The following is a 16,183-nucleotide window of genomic DNA, read 5'->3' as shown; positions in this document are numbered from 1 at the left end:
CTTAAATGATTCCCTCTTCCCCCCATCCTCCCCCGCCCATCAAGAAGACGAGATAATTTAGATCGAACACACGACTACATATGCAATACGCCTGGAAGGAACAAGGCAGATGAACCTTTTCTGATGTATTATATTTTACGAGCGTTATTCGGCGGATGGTTAATTCTTTTCGTTTCCGAAAGTTCACATGGGAATATATGGAAAAATTCAGAATTTGAAATAACAAATAAAATGAAAAGAAATTGGTAAGAGGAAACCAGTTTTTAACGTTGTTTCGTCCGAACCTTCCTTTCGTATCTTTCTCGCTCTTCCGCTTTTATTTTACTATATATTTCTCTTTTTCTTTTATATATATATATATATATATTATTTCTCGTATAATATATAAATAAATATAAAATATGTTCTCTCATCTCGATTTGCAAAGAAATTTCTCGCATTACTTAAATCTGAACAGATCGGAATTTGATATCGAAGCTTCGTGAATTTTAAATGGATCCTATAATTATGATAAAATTTGATCGTACTGTTAAATATATATAAAATAATTATAATATACGACAATCGTTCACGCATGTCTTTCGCCATTAAAGTAATAAATCTATTACTCGTGCGAGAGAACGTAACGACCTCGGAAGAGAAATTATTTTCAACGGTGCACTTTGTCCTGTCTGTCTCTTTAGAGAGAGAGAGAGATTTCTCTTCTTCTTCTTCTTCTTCTTGTTCACGTCCTCTTCCTTGTCCGGTAGAACTAACTGAACGTTTCCACGGTCGTTTCACGAGCCGTTATAAAAGAGGAGGCTGGCTTGTTAGACGAGATGCTCTTCCACGTAGGAGACATGCACCGATTTTACACTCCGTCGGTGTTCGTGGTCTCGCAAAACCGCGAACATTTTTCTCGCCTCGATGGAAAATACAAGAAGAAGAAGAAGAAGATGATGATGATGATGATGATGATGACGAAGAAGAAGAAACAGAAGAAGATAAAAGAAGCTACGAAACTTTCGTTAAAACGCAAAAAAAGGGATAAATTATTTGATCATTTTTCAATTCGTAACAACTCGCAAAAATGTGTTTGTCATTAAAATTATGTTTTAAAAATCATTTTTACAGTAATAGAATTCAATGAATAGTAAGATCGTCATTGTAATTAAAGTTTAACGTTATTTTCATTAATCATAATGCATCGTCAGCCCATGACAACAGTTCTTGGCAATGATCTAGCGAAATAATCGTTGTGTATTATCCTTGTTATCGTGCAATCTCAATCTATCTTTATGAAGCCCTCATCCCTCTCTCTCTCTCTCTCTCTCTCCACCCCTAAAAAAAAAAGAAGAAAAAAGAACAACCTACTCCGTCTTCGGAGAGATGATAGATCCTTTAAAGTTAATTCGAAGGTAATCTTACAGATGGATGCCTTCGATCGCGACTACAATATTCTTGATTCCAATATACCGGTATAGGTGCGTGCGTGAAGAAGAAGAAGAAGAAGAAGAAGAAGAAGAAGAAGAAGTTGAGAATCGTGTGCAAAGAAAAGAGAAGAACGTCACGAATTGCTTTGTTGCCAAGTCCTCGTCTCCGATGGATTCCCCTACAGGTGCTTCGAGATAAAACCCACCTCTTTCTTTGGATACGACAAAAATATATATATATATATTTTTTTTTATATCCAAAATTATTAATACGCAAATATAAAATATGAACGTTTGTTGATTGAAAACGATCGTAAATCGTCATCATCATCATCATCATCATCGGTTACAGAGCTTGAAAGTAACCAAAAAGAAGAAAAAAGAAACAAACATGAAAATATATTGTATAAATATTTAAGGAAAAATTTGATATAGAGGAGAAAACTATAGATGAATTATTAGGAACATAAGGGAAGAAGATGATTGTGTAGGCGAGGAAAAGATTTATTATCGTACATTTCGATTTATTTTCATTTTGGATAGAGACAGGTCACGGGAGAAGGTTTCGAAGATAAAATAGACATCATTCTTGTTAGAAGTGAATCCTCTCAGTCAGTATCTGTAGAAAACAGTTAAGATTGTATCGAATCTTTTTCTCCTTCTCTCTCTCTCTCTCTCTTTCTGTCTATGAGAGCAAGCAAACGATCGAAGGAAGCATGTTCAATGAATAGCCAATAATAGTGGCCATTGTATTTTGACATCCGAATGGTTGGTCGTCTTAACAAATGGTCCATTGTAGACCCATCTGAATTTCTTGCCGTTTTAACTTCTTCTTCATCTTCATCTTCCTCATCCTCTTCCCCTTTATTTATTTGTCTTCTTTTCAGGATTTGTAGCGAATTGGATAGGCGTGGAGTGAAATTTTGATGAAAGAGGAGGGAACAATTTTGAAAGAATCATCGCTATGCCTCCTCTTCAAGAAACGATGCCTTTTTCTTTTGTATCCATCGAGATACGCTGGTTAAATACGACGACTATAGGAGAGGCGTGAAAAATTATTTCGAGAATCGAGATTTTACGTTTATTTACGATCTGTAAACATCGTAATAAAAAAAGAAAAAAAAATAAATAAAAAGGCAAAAGAAACAGATATATATAATATCGAAATTAACGTTACTACAACACCATTGTGTACACCGTCGTCTTGCCAAAAGAGAACAGGAAAAGGATAGAAAGGAAGAAGATGAAAAAAAAGGATTCTCTCTCTCTCTCTCTCTCTTGGGTTGTGATCATATCGAAAGTTACGTTTAAAATACAAATAAATCTATTCCGAATGATTTGAAACGGTTCCTTGGGGGCTTACACGCTTTATTTCAAATCGAGTCGACTTTCTTTGGATTGAAACGTTCACACTTTCCATTAGTTTGAAAACCCCATGCATAAATACTAATATATACCTATGATATAATAATATACATTAAGTTTTTAATATATAAATGAGTGTAATAAACGTCAGGTAAAAAAATAATTATATTATGACGAGTTAAAGTAATATAACCGATTGAGCTTCCTTCTTCTTCGCGAGATGATGACGAACGGCCAATGGATCGTGGTTTACAGAAAAAGAATTTCTTTTTCTTCTTCTTTTATCCATTCTCGTAAAGAGCCAAGGATATATACTCTCTCATTTTAATCCTGTTTCTCTTTCGATAAACGTTCCCCCTTTATCTTCGTCGATTTCTATGCGCAGAAAACACTCACCACAAAGTGGTGCTCGGGAGAAAGAAGAAGAGGAAGAAGAAGAAGAATATACGAGAAGAAAGAAAGAGAAAGAGAGAGAGAGGAGAAATATGGTTGTGCTGATGGTGAGGCGGGGAAAGTGGGAAGAGGGGGTTGGTATGATGGGATGGGGGAGAGAACGGCTGTTCTCTGGAGATCAAGTTAGAGTACCGGCACAAAAAACCTGTCCCGCATAATTACATTATCGGTCACATCTCGCTCGACTTCTGTCCGCACGACTGTCTCAAGCTTCTGTTGTATCCCCTCCTCTCACCACCACCACACACCACACACCACTGCCAACTCCCCTCTTCTAATTTCTTCTTTTTTAATTTTTTTTCTCTCTTTTTTTACTTTTACTTTCTTTTATTTTTCTGTGTTTTTTCTTCTACTACTACCCCTCATCTCAAAAAGGCGAAGAGAATATAACGAGGAGGAGGAGGAGGAGGAGGAGGAGGAGGAGGTTGGGGAGCCGTGAAAAAGGCTGCAGGGGGTCGTAGATACGATCTGAGAACAGAACTATGATTTACTTTTTTTTTTTTTTTGTTCTTTCTTCCTTTTTTTCTTTTTTCTACGACTACTGTTAAGCCCCCTCCTACCCTTCCCACGCCTCCTATTCGAAACCGATACAAACGAGCCTTTAAGTGATCCCCTTTACTAATCTTTCTTTTTTCTCTTTTTAGTTCTTTTGTTAATTACCTAGTGGGAATTCGAAAACGCGTGTGTGCCTGTAAATTTGATTAATTGCTTAGCCGTAAGATTTGATTTCAAATTCTTTGACATATGCACACTTATTCATATCTTGTAATTTCTTCTTGTAAAAAAAAAAAGTAGTATATATATGTCAGAACATTTTTTTTTTTAATATAAATTTACATTTATAAGAATGAATTACAGTTTTAGAGAACATAAGATATTTTTTATATTTAAATTCGGTAAAAAATAAAAAAGAAAGGAAAATTGTTAATAAGAATTTACAAAATTAGAGAAAGTAGGATATACACCTGCGATATTTTGTCTTTACAATTTGACAATTATAAGAAATAGATATAATGATGATAATGATGATGATGATGATGATGACAATAATAATAATTTCGTTGAGTAGATTTTATTTATTTCTCTTTTTTTATTTATTTATTTTTTTTCTTTTCATTGACATGGGAGATATTGTACGGACGTACGTTTGGAATGCGCATTTCGAAGTCGCGGGAAAACGAATAACTTAAATATTAAAATGTATTATCTCTATATACGAATTACATAACGAATGTTTTTCTTCATAATTTTCTTCTTTCGTTCTCTCTTCATTTATATAACCTAGTATTATTATATTATTTTTGACAATAATCGTTGCTCTTTTACAAGAAAAAATACGACAAAGGAGAGAGAGAGAAAGAGAGAGAGAGCGAGACAATACAAATTGCGTTATAATAAAAGTTTCTTTATAAATTATTCTAATTCATAAAAAAATTAATTCTAATAAAAGGAAAAAAAGAGAGAGAGTACGACGTATGATTTGTTTTTTTTTTTATAATTGTTCTGACAATACTCCTCTCTCTCGCGTGCACATTTGTTATTGTTGTTTTATATCGGAAAACATTATTGTTATCATTATTATTATTATCATTATCATTATTATTATTATTATTATTATTATCCTAATTATAATAATTTAATATACAGTGACAATATGCGGATGACGGATGAAGCGCATGTTAAGAACAAAAAATATGCATCGAACTTTCAATTTTGTCAGTCGGTGTGATTACGCTTGTTTTTTATTATTTCCTTTCTACGAATAATAATTAACATGCGTTTATCCAATCTTTATTACGATGAGAGAATACTATTCAATAATAAGTCGTACATTTTTTTATATATTCAATTGCATAAAACAAAGCGAAGTAATAATAATAATAATCTGTTTAATTTATATAATATAACGTTTTCAACTTCGTAACAAATATCATTATTATTATTATTATTATTATTATAATATGCACGTGGATAAGATTAAACATTATTAACGAACAAATAAAAATGAAATAAAAAAATAAAAGAAAAGAAAATAAAAAACACGTATACTTAAATCATTAGCTCGCTGTTAAATAATACTCGTCTCTAACGTAAAATCTGACGACTCGTTCTATTTAGTAAATATAAATTGATTTATGAGGAGCATTGATGTTTCTTCGGCGCAACTTTATAACAGTAGGATTATAAACTTCGGAATACATATTAATCCGTCTTATAGAAGAATGGGGCGGGAGGGGGGTGGGGCGTGAGGCATTAACAAAAATAAGAAAAAATGGTTCATGCGTTATAAAAAAATTAATAAAAAGTATAAAAAAATTCGATAAATCGTTTATATACTGTCGTGTGTGTGTCTCTGTGTGTATGTGTGTGTATATATATATACTGGAAGTTTACGCAAATATAATGAAATATTTTTAATATACATTCGTGGAGATTCAAAGTTTTGTTCTTTTTAATTCTATTCAGATAGATAGATAGATAGATAGATAGGGATAGGGAGAGAGAGAGAGAGATAGAGTGTGAGATTCCTTCGAAAAATATTTACGGGGAATCCGATATAAAAAATTATATGTATATATATTTATATATTAAAATCATGAAAAAACGTATTTTATAACTATTAATAATCGTATGACTTCGACGTCGAGCGTATTAAAAATACGACGCTTTGACTAACAATGGAAGTAATATATCAGAAATCAGTACTTTATGTGATACATATATATATATTTCTATTGATCATTATCTTTCGAATGAACTTGGCATTTAAATAATATTGTTATATGTAATTAGTGTCATTTTGTATGATCTTTTTTTATATACATGATAAGTTTTCTCTCGTTTTATAATGCACCCGCGTATACAATAATTGTTTCATTTTGTATTATCGACGTCAAAGTCATTTGTACAGGATAATCGGCAAAAAAGGTCCTAACAAATATCTTCTGATAAAAACATTTTTAAAGTGCAGCACCAAAGAGGATATTTCTTTTCTTTTCTTTGCTATTATTTTTCGGTTAAAATATCTTGATAAATCTTTCGACGTTTATTTATAGTTCGGAGGCAAAATTGTACTATATTTTTATCTTTATTTGTTTTATTTTCTTTTTTTCTTTTTTTCTTTTCTTTTTTTTTTGATAAGCTGAAATTTATATCTTATTTTGAAGTAGTATATTTATATATTTTATTTCTTTTCTTTTATGAATTATCTCGCATTTCTATAATTATTATACATTTTGTACCGTTTTTTTTTTCATTTTCGATCTCTCTGCCTTTGTACCTAACATATTTGCTCGTGACACATATTTGCAGACAACCTGTACGCATATTTTCATTGAAACGTACTAATTCAATAACCTAAATTAATTAATTAATTAATTAATTGTACATGTACTCTCAAAACAAAAATAACAAGTCGTTCTAATTCTCTTTTAAATACTCAGTATACTATAATAATATAATCAAACATAATAATATTACTTAAAATAGTTGCCTTGTGTTCTTTCATTTGTTTTCTTTTTTTTTTTATATTCTTGTCAGATCTTTTATGTCATCTTCTTGTTTATTAATATAATTGTCTCTTTAATATATTCTCAATACTTCATATATATATATTAATTAAATAATAAATCTTATATTATGTCTCTCTTGGATTATATAATATAATCAATCTTGCTAAATAAAGAAAATAAGTTTCGTCGACATAAAAAAAAGTCTTATCTTAACTAGAGCATGTTTCACATACAAAAAGCAACGATTAGAGGCCTTGTGATATCTAACTACTATAGTGCATTTGTGTGTATGTGTATGTGTGTATACACGTTTTGTTAATATTATATTAAATATGTTTGATACAGTTTTTGTTTTATTTTTATTTTTTAGTTTTTAGTTTTTAGTTTTTTTTTTTCGTTTTCTTTTAATATATTTTCGTTTTGCTCGTATCCGTGATCAATGTGCAAGAGTGCACACAATAATCATAGATATTATTAATAATTTCAATAAATTTGGCCCTCTGTCTGCAGAGTAAAAGTTGATTGTGTTATCTAAAGACCTTTAGAGAAAGAGATCTTCTTCCTTAAGAACAAGTAACATTCAGTCGAGGCCAGATTGTGACGCAGCTTTTATCTTTTGTTTTTTGGTTTTTTTGTTTTTTTTCAATATATTTCCACCTAGTCTTGTATAATAATAATAATAATTGTAATAATATAATAATAACATTGAGAGAAAAAAAATTATTTCCATATTAATTAGACGACATTGGTGTTAGATAAGTATTTTTCAAAATACTACAGGCTAGTTTAATTTATCACATTGTGGATGCTTCTTCCTTTATGTATATTATTTCGGTAATATTATAAAGATTTGTTTCTTTTTTTGTTTGTTGTTCTTTGAACACATAAAACGTGAGGCAAAATGTTAGACGATATATGCAATCCTGAAAGTATTTTCTTGTTGTTGTTTCATCCATATATACATATACAATCGCAATTCGAATAATGCAAACACATTTTAGATACCCTGTAATAAGCTAAAGTGTCTGCTTTCAATCTAGCCTTGTCAAATATCACCACAGATATTGGATTAGTTTCTATAGTTCTATTTTCATAAATAGCTTGCACGCTATGAAAACATCTATTGTCTTTGGGTTTTACAACTGACCAGAGAGAGAGAGAAAGAGAAAGAGAAAGAGAAAGATAGAGATAGATAGAGAGAGAGAGAGAGAGAGAAAAAGAGAGATGAATTAAATAAATTTACAACTTGCGTTATAATATATCGTATGTGCAAATGTATACACATTTTGGTAATTTTAATTTTATCAACGTATCTTTAAATTTTTCTTTAAAGAAGATTCTCAACTATGCCGTACAATTTCTGTTTTCTTTCTTTCTTTCTTTCTTTTTAAACATTTGTTGAAGACTTTAAAAATGAGTTTTAAATTTATTTCAAATAGTCTCTTAATTAAAAAAAAAAGAAAAGAAAAGAAAAGAAAGGAAATATAACTTTGATAAAGCCATATATGTATGTGTATATATACGTTTAAATTTTGTTAACAAATCTTCTTAACAGGCACGAAAATTTTCATGAAAATTTTGTTATTCTCTAAAGTTAACTATAAAACCCAAAAGCAAATTCTAAATTGGCAGTATAGTGTTGGACATTGCGCCCAGCGCAAAGTGCATAGCGAAATTGCTGCAGCATGTAAGGATTTTAGTTTATTCCTTACCATGACTATGATGAGAAAAGATCTTTTATCTTGTATTTTTTTTTCTTGTTTTTTCTTTTTTTCGTGAGATATTTAGAGAGGTTACACGTACGTAGCCATAGTTCCGGTTGGAATGGACGGTGTTTCCTCTGGTCTGCCTTTAGGACCATATTGTCCGATGAATGATCCGTCTTCTGTGAAAGGCCCTATAAATCATAGACATAAACAACATTGTAAAAAGAAAATCCACACATTTACTTTTATGTTTTAAATAAGATTTTTAAAAGTAACGAATAAAAATGTGTTTTAATGTGAAAATTAAAACAATTGCTAAAAGAAGCATAATGTAATGCAAATAAAAAATGTGACTTTACCTACCTTACACCAACGTTGCAAATGCTTGTGAATTAGGTTCTGGTTTACGATGCCGACCATATTGACCAATGAAAGATCCATCTTCGTTCATACCCTCTGCGTTAAATTAAGCAACAAAGCAAATAAAATGAATGTAATAAAAATTAAAAAAAATATATGAGCTATATACGGAAATAAATGCAACATCGCGTAAACTATCTTGTTATTAAATCGAACGTAATTCGTTTAAATTGTGCACAAGCTGGCAAATATATAAACGAAGCTTATAATAATATTTTTTGCTGATCAAATATAATTTTTATCGCAAAAGTAACAAAAGAAATGAACAAATTGATATGTAGCATGCTTTGTTTTTTATATATTCTACAACGAAATTATATTTTATATATAAAAAAAATATTTAATTAAATAATTGATAGCAATATATATATAAAAACAAACCTTCTCCGTATTCTGCCATAGAATCGGTGTCAGATTCTGGATGTTTTCCATCTTGATGAGAAGATGAAGCTAACGACGCACGACCACCGGCAGATTTGGTATCCAAAGGTTGAGAATATTCGTGGAAGCCACCTTCATCAGGATAATCTCCTCGTCCAGCGGCTAATTCACGTTCGTGTACTGCATACTTTCCACCTCTGTTTCGTTTAATTACGCAGACGATAATTAAAACTAGTAGAAGGAATGCTATTGCTAGCATCATACCTGGATAAATTATTAAACATATTTAATACACGAAATGCACATGTTTATTTATTAATTATTTTGTTGTATCTTTAAAGTATTACCTATAAACCACCCAGCTGTTGCTACATTTTCTTTGGGTTGAATTATTGGGCCTTCGCTACTGGTTTCTATCTCTTGAGGCACGCTTTCAGTTACATAATCCCCATCAACAGCTACTACAGACATAACATAGACTTCACCGCTTTGAAGTCCACGAACCTATATAAAAAAAAAAAGAAATATGATTAATTTTGTGCTTATTAAATGGTTTTATATTAATTATAATTTATATTAATTATAATTACTTACTTCAATCGTGTTCAATTGAAATTCCGGATCGGTTTCAGTAGCAATTGTTTCACCCTTTAGATTATATTTAACAAAGAAGTGACTACCAGGATTGCCATTTAAATTTGGTTGCCACATAATCCTTACATTGGAATAACCATTTTCTTTAGGAATTGTTTCCCATGTAAATTGAGGTACGTCTGGTCTTTGAGAAGTACGTGTCCTTTTTTCTATGAAATAACTATGAGGGGAAAAAAATTATTACTATCTATCGAAAAAATTCATGTATTTTATTAGATGAGTTAATTTGAGGTCAACGAAACTTACTCGTTTCCTTCGCCAACTTTGGTCGTAGCTCGAATGTGGACTCTGTATTTAGTATCAGGTGCCAAAGCTGCTAATTTAGCACTAGTAGCTTTTGGATCTGATATATGTGGTTTTCTTTCTAATAATGACTCTAATCTCGTTCCATTTACAACCCTATAATAAATTCTGTAGCCAGTTAAAATACCATTTGGTTCGGCAGGTTCCGACCAGACGAGAAAGAGCGCACTAGAACCCATTGGGAAAGCTTCAAAACTAAGTACTGTTCCTGGAACACCTTCTGGTGTATCAAAACTTAAGGTTTCAGATGGAGGTCCTACATATCTGTATATAAAAAAAACAATGGATAAAAAATTTATTTACCTAATTGCTTAATTAAGAGATTATATGTTTGAATAATTTAAATTACCTTCCATTATAAGCAAGGACTCTGACAAAATTTTTTGTATACGGAATAAATTTGTCAACTAAAACGCGCGTCATGTGGCTACCTCTAATATCAATTTCACGCATTCCTTTTTCACCTTCTTTCTCCGTCCAAGTTTGAATTTTATATCCTTTCAACTCGCCTCTCACTGACTCTTCAGGGACAGTGTTCCATGAGAGCACAGCAGATGTACTGGATTTGACAGTAACCAAAGTAAAGTTTCCAGGAGCTTGTAATGGTACATCCTCTCCAGAATATCCATATACTTCATTGGCTTCAGCTTTACTTTCTCCTTTCTCATTAATTGCAATAACTTTAATTTTATATCGTTGATAAGTTGGTTGATTTTCTATCGTAAGACTGTGCTGTTTCCAATCGTTAACATCTATTATAGTCCATTGTTCTTCGGGTCTATCCCTTTTATAATATACTCTATACATAAATCTTGGCGCATTGTGTTCTATTTGCGGTAATGTAGTCCAAGAAATGACAAGATTTTGAGGTGTCGTTCCATTACCCATGACATTATCTGGATTACGATAAGGAACATCCGACAGAGTTGTACAAATGTCGCTGTGCGATGAAGGTAAAGATTTTCCTATTTTGTTCCATGCAAGTACACGGAATGTGTAATTAGCCCAAGGCGACATTGCCACGCTGTAACTTTGTTCTGTAGCTGGTACAAAATCTGCCGATGTTTCCCACGTATCCGGGGTAAAACTTGTGTTGTATTGAATAGTATATCGTAAAATTGGAGCTCTGTTATCACCCATAGGAGTCCATTGTATAATCGCATTATGAGACATACATTTAACACCAATTAATTTAGGAGCATTAGGTACATCTTGAACAGTCAACGTTGCTTGTGCCCTTGTTTCATCTAATTCGGTACGAGCAACGCAAGTATAAGTACCAGAGTCTAATTCTGTTGTCTTTGTGATCATTAATGAATAATCTGTACTTCGTACAAATCTTGGTTCCATTTCAAAATCAATTGGTTCGCCGTTACTCAACCACTCTATCGTTAAAGTTAAGCTAGAATCAGTTACTGCATTGCACCTGTAAAATAAAAATAAAATAACATAATATACGAATAAATGCATGCAATACACATATATATATAAATAAATATATTATATACCTAAATGTTGCAGTAGAACCTGCTGCAACTTCATAATCTTCAGGCTCATCTGTAATCTTTGTACGCTCTTTCACAACAAGATTTGCAGATGCCTCCACTACTCCCAATTTGTTAGAAGCATGACAGGTATAACTACCTGCATCTATGAATATTATATCTTCTATTTCTAAATCACCATTATCCATAATTTTATATCTTCCTCCCGTTAATTCTTGACCATTCCTAGCCCATTTAACTATTGGTTTTGGTGCTCCAAATACGCGACAAGTAATTCTAACTGTTTTGCCTTCGACCGTTGCTTGGTCATTTGGAGGTTGAGTGATTTCAGGTTCAAGAGCTAAGACATTAACGTATACGTCTTTGTAAACATATCCTAAAGAATTGGTGGCATTGCATCCATAATTTCCAGTATCTTTCTTTTTCAAGTTTTCTATGATAATAGAATTAGTAGTAACTTTTCTTCTTTCGTTAGGAGGTGCCTCCGATATTGGTTTTCCATTATGAATCCATTTGATGTCTGGCTCGGGCACACCGCTTGCCTCGCATCTAAATTCAACAGTTTCATCCTCTGCTGCATTTATGATCTCTGGTTCTACCGTGAAATATGGAACTGCCATTACTTGTAAATTTATAGAATACGAATTAGCATCTCCAACGCCGTTAGACGCTTCGCAACTGTATGTTCCTTCATCCTCAAAATTGACATGCTTTATAATTAACGATTTCCCATAATTCCCTTGTATAATTCTATCATTTGACTGTATCAATCTGCCATTTTTACTCCAAACGGTTTGCGGCAAAGGCGTACCGCCGTATATACAATATAATTCAATTTTTTTACCGCGTAGAGCAACTTCATTTTTTCTACTAACGTATTGCTTAACAGGCTCGTGTTTATTTTGATTAGAAGATGCTCCGGTTGAAATAACATTTAATAAAACTTTGCTGCCTAATTTATATTCATTTCGGAATACAGAGGTTGCCGCGCACACGTAATAAAAATCGTCAGACGCGTCGTTCCTCGTAACATTGCTGAACCAAAGATTTCCTTCAGGATCTAACGTCATACGAGAATTATTAATCGATTTAATTGCACCAGCTGTATCTTGAATAAGCCAATACACATTTGGTTTTGGCCACCCATCTGGTGGTTGGCACGTTAATTTAAATGGTTCCCCTTCGTAAGCATTTAAACTTATTGGAGTTTGATCTTTAAATGCATTGAGTTCTGCTTTACGAACGAAAACAGAATTGGACGTAGCTATTCCCCATTCATTTTCTGCAAAGCACTGGTACTGTCCTAAATCTTCATCTCGAGGTCTTGCTATGACTAAAGTGCCTCTTCCTGGTTGTTGAGAAATACGATCATCATATGCTGGCCATTCGAAATTCTTTCCATTTTTAATCCATCGGTACCTAAATTATTATTATTAACATTAATATACTTCATTTTTTATAAACACACACATTATTCATTTGTATTTTTATTTAATTTACGTTGTAATAATTAAAATATTTATTTACTATTAAATTAAAATTTATTTTCCTACATATTCAACGCTATTATAAATTTTATCACACACGCGAGAGATATTGATTACATTTGATTATATTAATTTTATAAAAAAATATGGATAAAATGAAATAAATTAAATTTAATCGTCAAATGAAAATTTGGTTACTTTTAATATCTACGTAAATTGATTAAACTAAATATGAGTCAGCTTTTAGTAAAAGTAAAGTATCTATCAGTAGTGGTAACTTTATACCCCTTTAGGATATGAGGTCATACCAGTAATTAAGACCAGTTACTCTGGCTTCTTAGCAGAGTAGGAACCTTAGTTTTAGTTAAAATAAGATCTAATTTTATGAATGAAATTCATATATAAATGTACTCTTTTGGATTTAAGCTTGTATTAGAAACAACAAAAATCAGACTCACTTCGGTGCAGGTTCTCCTTCCGCTTCACATTCAATCAAGAAGGGTTTATCGTTATTATTGACCTTAGCTTGAGCTACTTGGAAAAGTTGTTCATCTGTAGGAGGCTGCTTGGATATCCGTGGTGGTGACTGAACTGTTAATTTATATATTAAATTTATATTAATAAAAATTATATCATTAATATTTCACAAATTATAAACATGATACGTATTCTAAGAAATATATAACAATGTACATCGAATATAAAAATATTGTGGGATGTGTAACACGATGGAATGTAAAAAGGTTTGTGCCGTTGTGAGGATTCTTATTCGTGTAATTTTATGCTACATCAAATCTGTGTTGTATATCGTGTATGATTCAACGCATAATGTATATATAGGTTGTATAATATAATTAAATCAATATATAAATACATAAATTTAATTAATATAAAATTTATATTCATAATGTACTTTGCTATGTATATACATAATATTTTATGATATAGATCAGGTCTATGGGAGTAACATTTATATTATATAAATAAGAACGGATATATGTGTGTGATGAAATATAAATTTGATGATTCGATAAAATAATTTCTTTTTATGCTTCGCAATTACATAGCAAAAATCTTTCTAAATGCAATTAGCATATACAAGATGTAATGAAGCAAAGAAATATAAATGATCGAAGATTATATTTTGATTGGAGAATGTACACCTAGATTGATTGATTGAAATATTACATATGAATATATATGTGCAATGTTACATTTAAAAAAAGAAAAAAACAATTATATCAAATTATTCGAAACGTTTGAAAAAATTTGATGCAAATTATTAGATGTTACAGCAAAGAGAATGAGAGATTTTACATATAGCGAATTTTTTACAAATTTGTTTTCACCTTCTACATTATCCGGGATACGAACTATAATTAAAAATCAAAATATATTCACGTTAAATAACTTATTTGAAATTGAATCCTTATCGAATTAAATCGAAAGTAAAGCATTAGTAAGTGTAATTTTATACTCACTTATAGCTGATGATTGTAGTACAAATGATATGACTATGAATACAGCTAATCTCGTCATGGTTGCGTCTTGTATTTTCTATCTGAAGAAAAAAAAAGTAAAATATATTCTATCAGAAAGAAAAAAAAAACGCGTTAAATAGAAATAAAAATCATCGATACAAGAAAAAAAAAAAAAAAAAAAAGAAAGAAATAATCGTTTAATAAAAACATTCTAATACCTCTTTTATAATCCTTTGTGAATTAAATTACAAAATTATTCGAACTAACGATTTCAATTATCTTCTTTACAAAATTAATGCAAAATAGATTCATAAAAGATTTGTAAGAATCAGGAAACACGTATGAAATCTATATCTTTGCTCTAGAATACAATTAGAATAAGCGTAGGGGTTGTTCTGTCGATTTAAATTACTACTGTGTAAAAGTAGATCAAATCATCAAGAGAGACGTAAAAAATTAAAGAGAGAAAGAGATATAAAAAAAAAGTACTTTAAAAAAAAAAAAATAAAAGTGGATCAGTTAGGTCGCGAAGAAGACTGGGCGTACTCTAGGTAATTAGTAAGGTATCTCTCTCTCTCTCTCTCTCTTTCTCAACATGTGTCATACTATTTAGTTAGACTGTGTTTTGTACTAGGCTTCGTGTATAAAGGGAACAAAATAGAGCACAGTTTAATCGATCCACGTTCTTCTGCTGAACATACAACACACCTCTTACATATATTACGAAAGTATTCATCAAAACGATTTTCGAAATTCTATCTCAACAAAGTATTCTATAAAAAGGAATGCATTCATACGTACGGAAAATGTAAAAAATTTCTACGATGATCTCACCGAACATGACGTCCTTCGAAATCATAAGATAATCGTATACAAATCATCGAGAAAGTATACGACTCGAAAAACTTATTGTAATACTTTAAACGCAATTTGAATTCCGCGTATTTGTTTTATTATCATATATATATATATAAAAAAATACGATCGATGTGATATTAGTCATTGTCACGAAATTGTATTTTCCCATTTGGGGTCAGAAGGATAAAAAAGGAAAGAAAAACAGTACAAGTCAGTGTAGACAAACGGGCACACCCGCGATGCTGTAAGCTACGAGAATCGATCGTCGATGCTGTCTACCGTTGCTATTATTTCCTATGTTAAATGGCCAACACCCATACTTTATTTCATTCTAAATATAAACAGTAATATTCTAAGAATGATTTTAAATGAATTCAACTCACCGATCCAGACGTTAAGTTGATTTTTAATGCACAAATATCCCTGTCATTACCACGGCATTATCGAAAACAAACGACTCGCGCACTGAACGTACCGTACGGTACCGTAACACTGTACGTGTGCACGGTTACATCTACACTAACACTATTTACCCCTACTCTTCCTTCTTTTCTATTATATACGTTCACTACTACTTATATATAAAACACCGTTTCACGCAGATGCGTTACTTGTTCGCGCATGCGCAGATAATCCTCTCCGATAT

The 16,183-nt window shown here is 31.4% G+C and overlaps 1 protein-coding gene across 3 annotated transcripts; it reads right to left on the bottom strand.

Moving 5' to 3' along the window:
- Window positions 1–8,326: 8,326 nt before the first annotated feature.
- Window positions 8,327–16,063, bottom strand: LOC122524704 (neuroglian). 3 transcript variants are annotated; one of them, XM_043647096.1, is made up of 12 exons: window positions 15,921–16,063; window positions 14,680–14,759; window positions 14,548–14,571; window positions 13,657–13,789; window positions 11,715–13,130; window positions 10,556–11,632; window positions 10,150–10,470; window positions 9,844–10,063; window positions 9,597–9,753; window positions 9,250–9,513; window positions 8,812–8,904; window positions 8,548–8,639 (listed from the first exon to the last, which is right to left on the bottom strand). In XM_043647096.1, exons 2-11 carry the CDS (start codon window positions 14,735–14,737, stop codon window positions 8,813–8,815), a joined length of 3,762 nt encoding a protein of 1,253 aa, XP_043503031.1. In that variant the 5' UTR covers window positions 14,738–14,759; window positions 15,921–16,063; the 3' UTR covers window positions 8,548–8,639; window position 8,812. The 3 variants fall into 3 exon arrangements, with proteins under 3 accessions (XP_043503030.1, XP_043503032.1, XP_043503031.1); XM_043647095.1 differs by lacking the exon at window positions 8,812–8,904 and having other exon boundaries at window positions 8,327–8,639; XM_043647097.1 differs by lacking the exons at window positions 8,812–8,904; window positions 14,548–14,571 and having other exon boundaries at window positions 8,327–8,639.
- Window positions 16,064–16,183: the final 120 nt, after the last annotated feature.

Source organism: Polistes fuscatus, unplaced genomic scaffold, assembly GCF_010416935.1.
Source record: "Polistes fuscatus isolate 324 unplaced genomic scaffold, CU_Pfus_HIC Scaffold8, whole genome shotgun sequence".
Lineage (NCBI taxonomy): Eukaryota > Metazoa > Arthropoda > Insecta > Hymenoptera > Vespidae > Polistes > Polistes fuscatus.
The sequence above is the reverse complement of the archived record's forward strand: the minus strand, read 5'-3'. Positions and strand labels throughout refer to the sequence as shown.

What these genes read in the sequence shown, in the direction of transcription:
- LOC122524704 (XM_043647095.1), bottom strand. Translation starts at nt 14,737, where the DNA reads ATGACGAGATTAGCTGTATTCATAGTCATATCATTTGTACTACAATCA. An exon ending in TATCCCGGATAATGTAGAAG is followed by an intron (nt 13,790 to 14,547) that starts GTGAAAACAAAT and finishes ATAAATTAACAG; the next exon opens with TTCAGTCACCACCACGGATA. An exon ending in GGTTCTACTGCAACATTTAG is followed by an intron (nt 11,633 to 11,714) that starts GTATATAATATA and finishes TTTATTTTACAG; the next exon opens with GTGCAATGCAGTAACTGATT.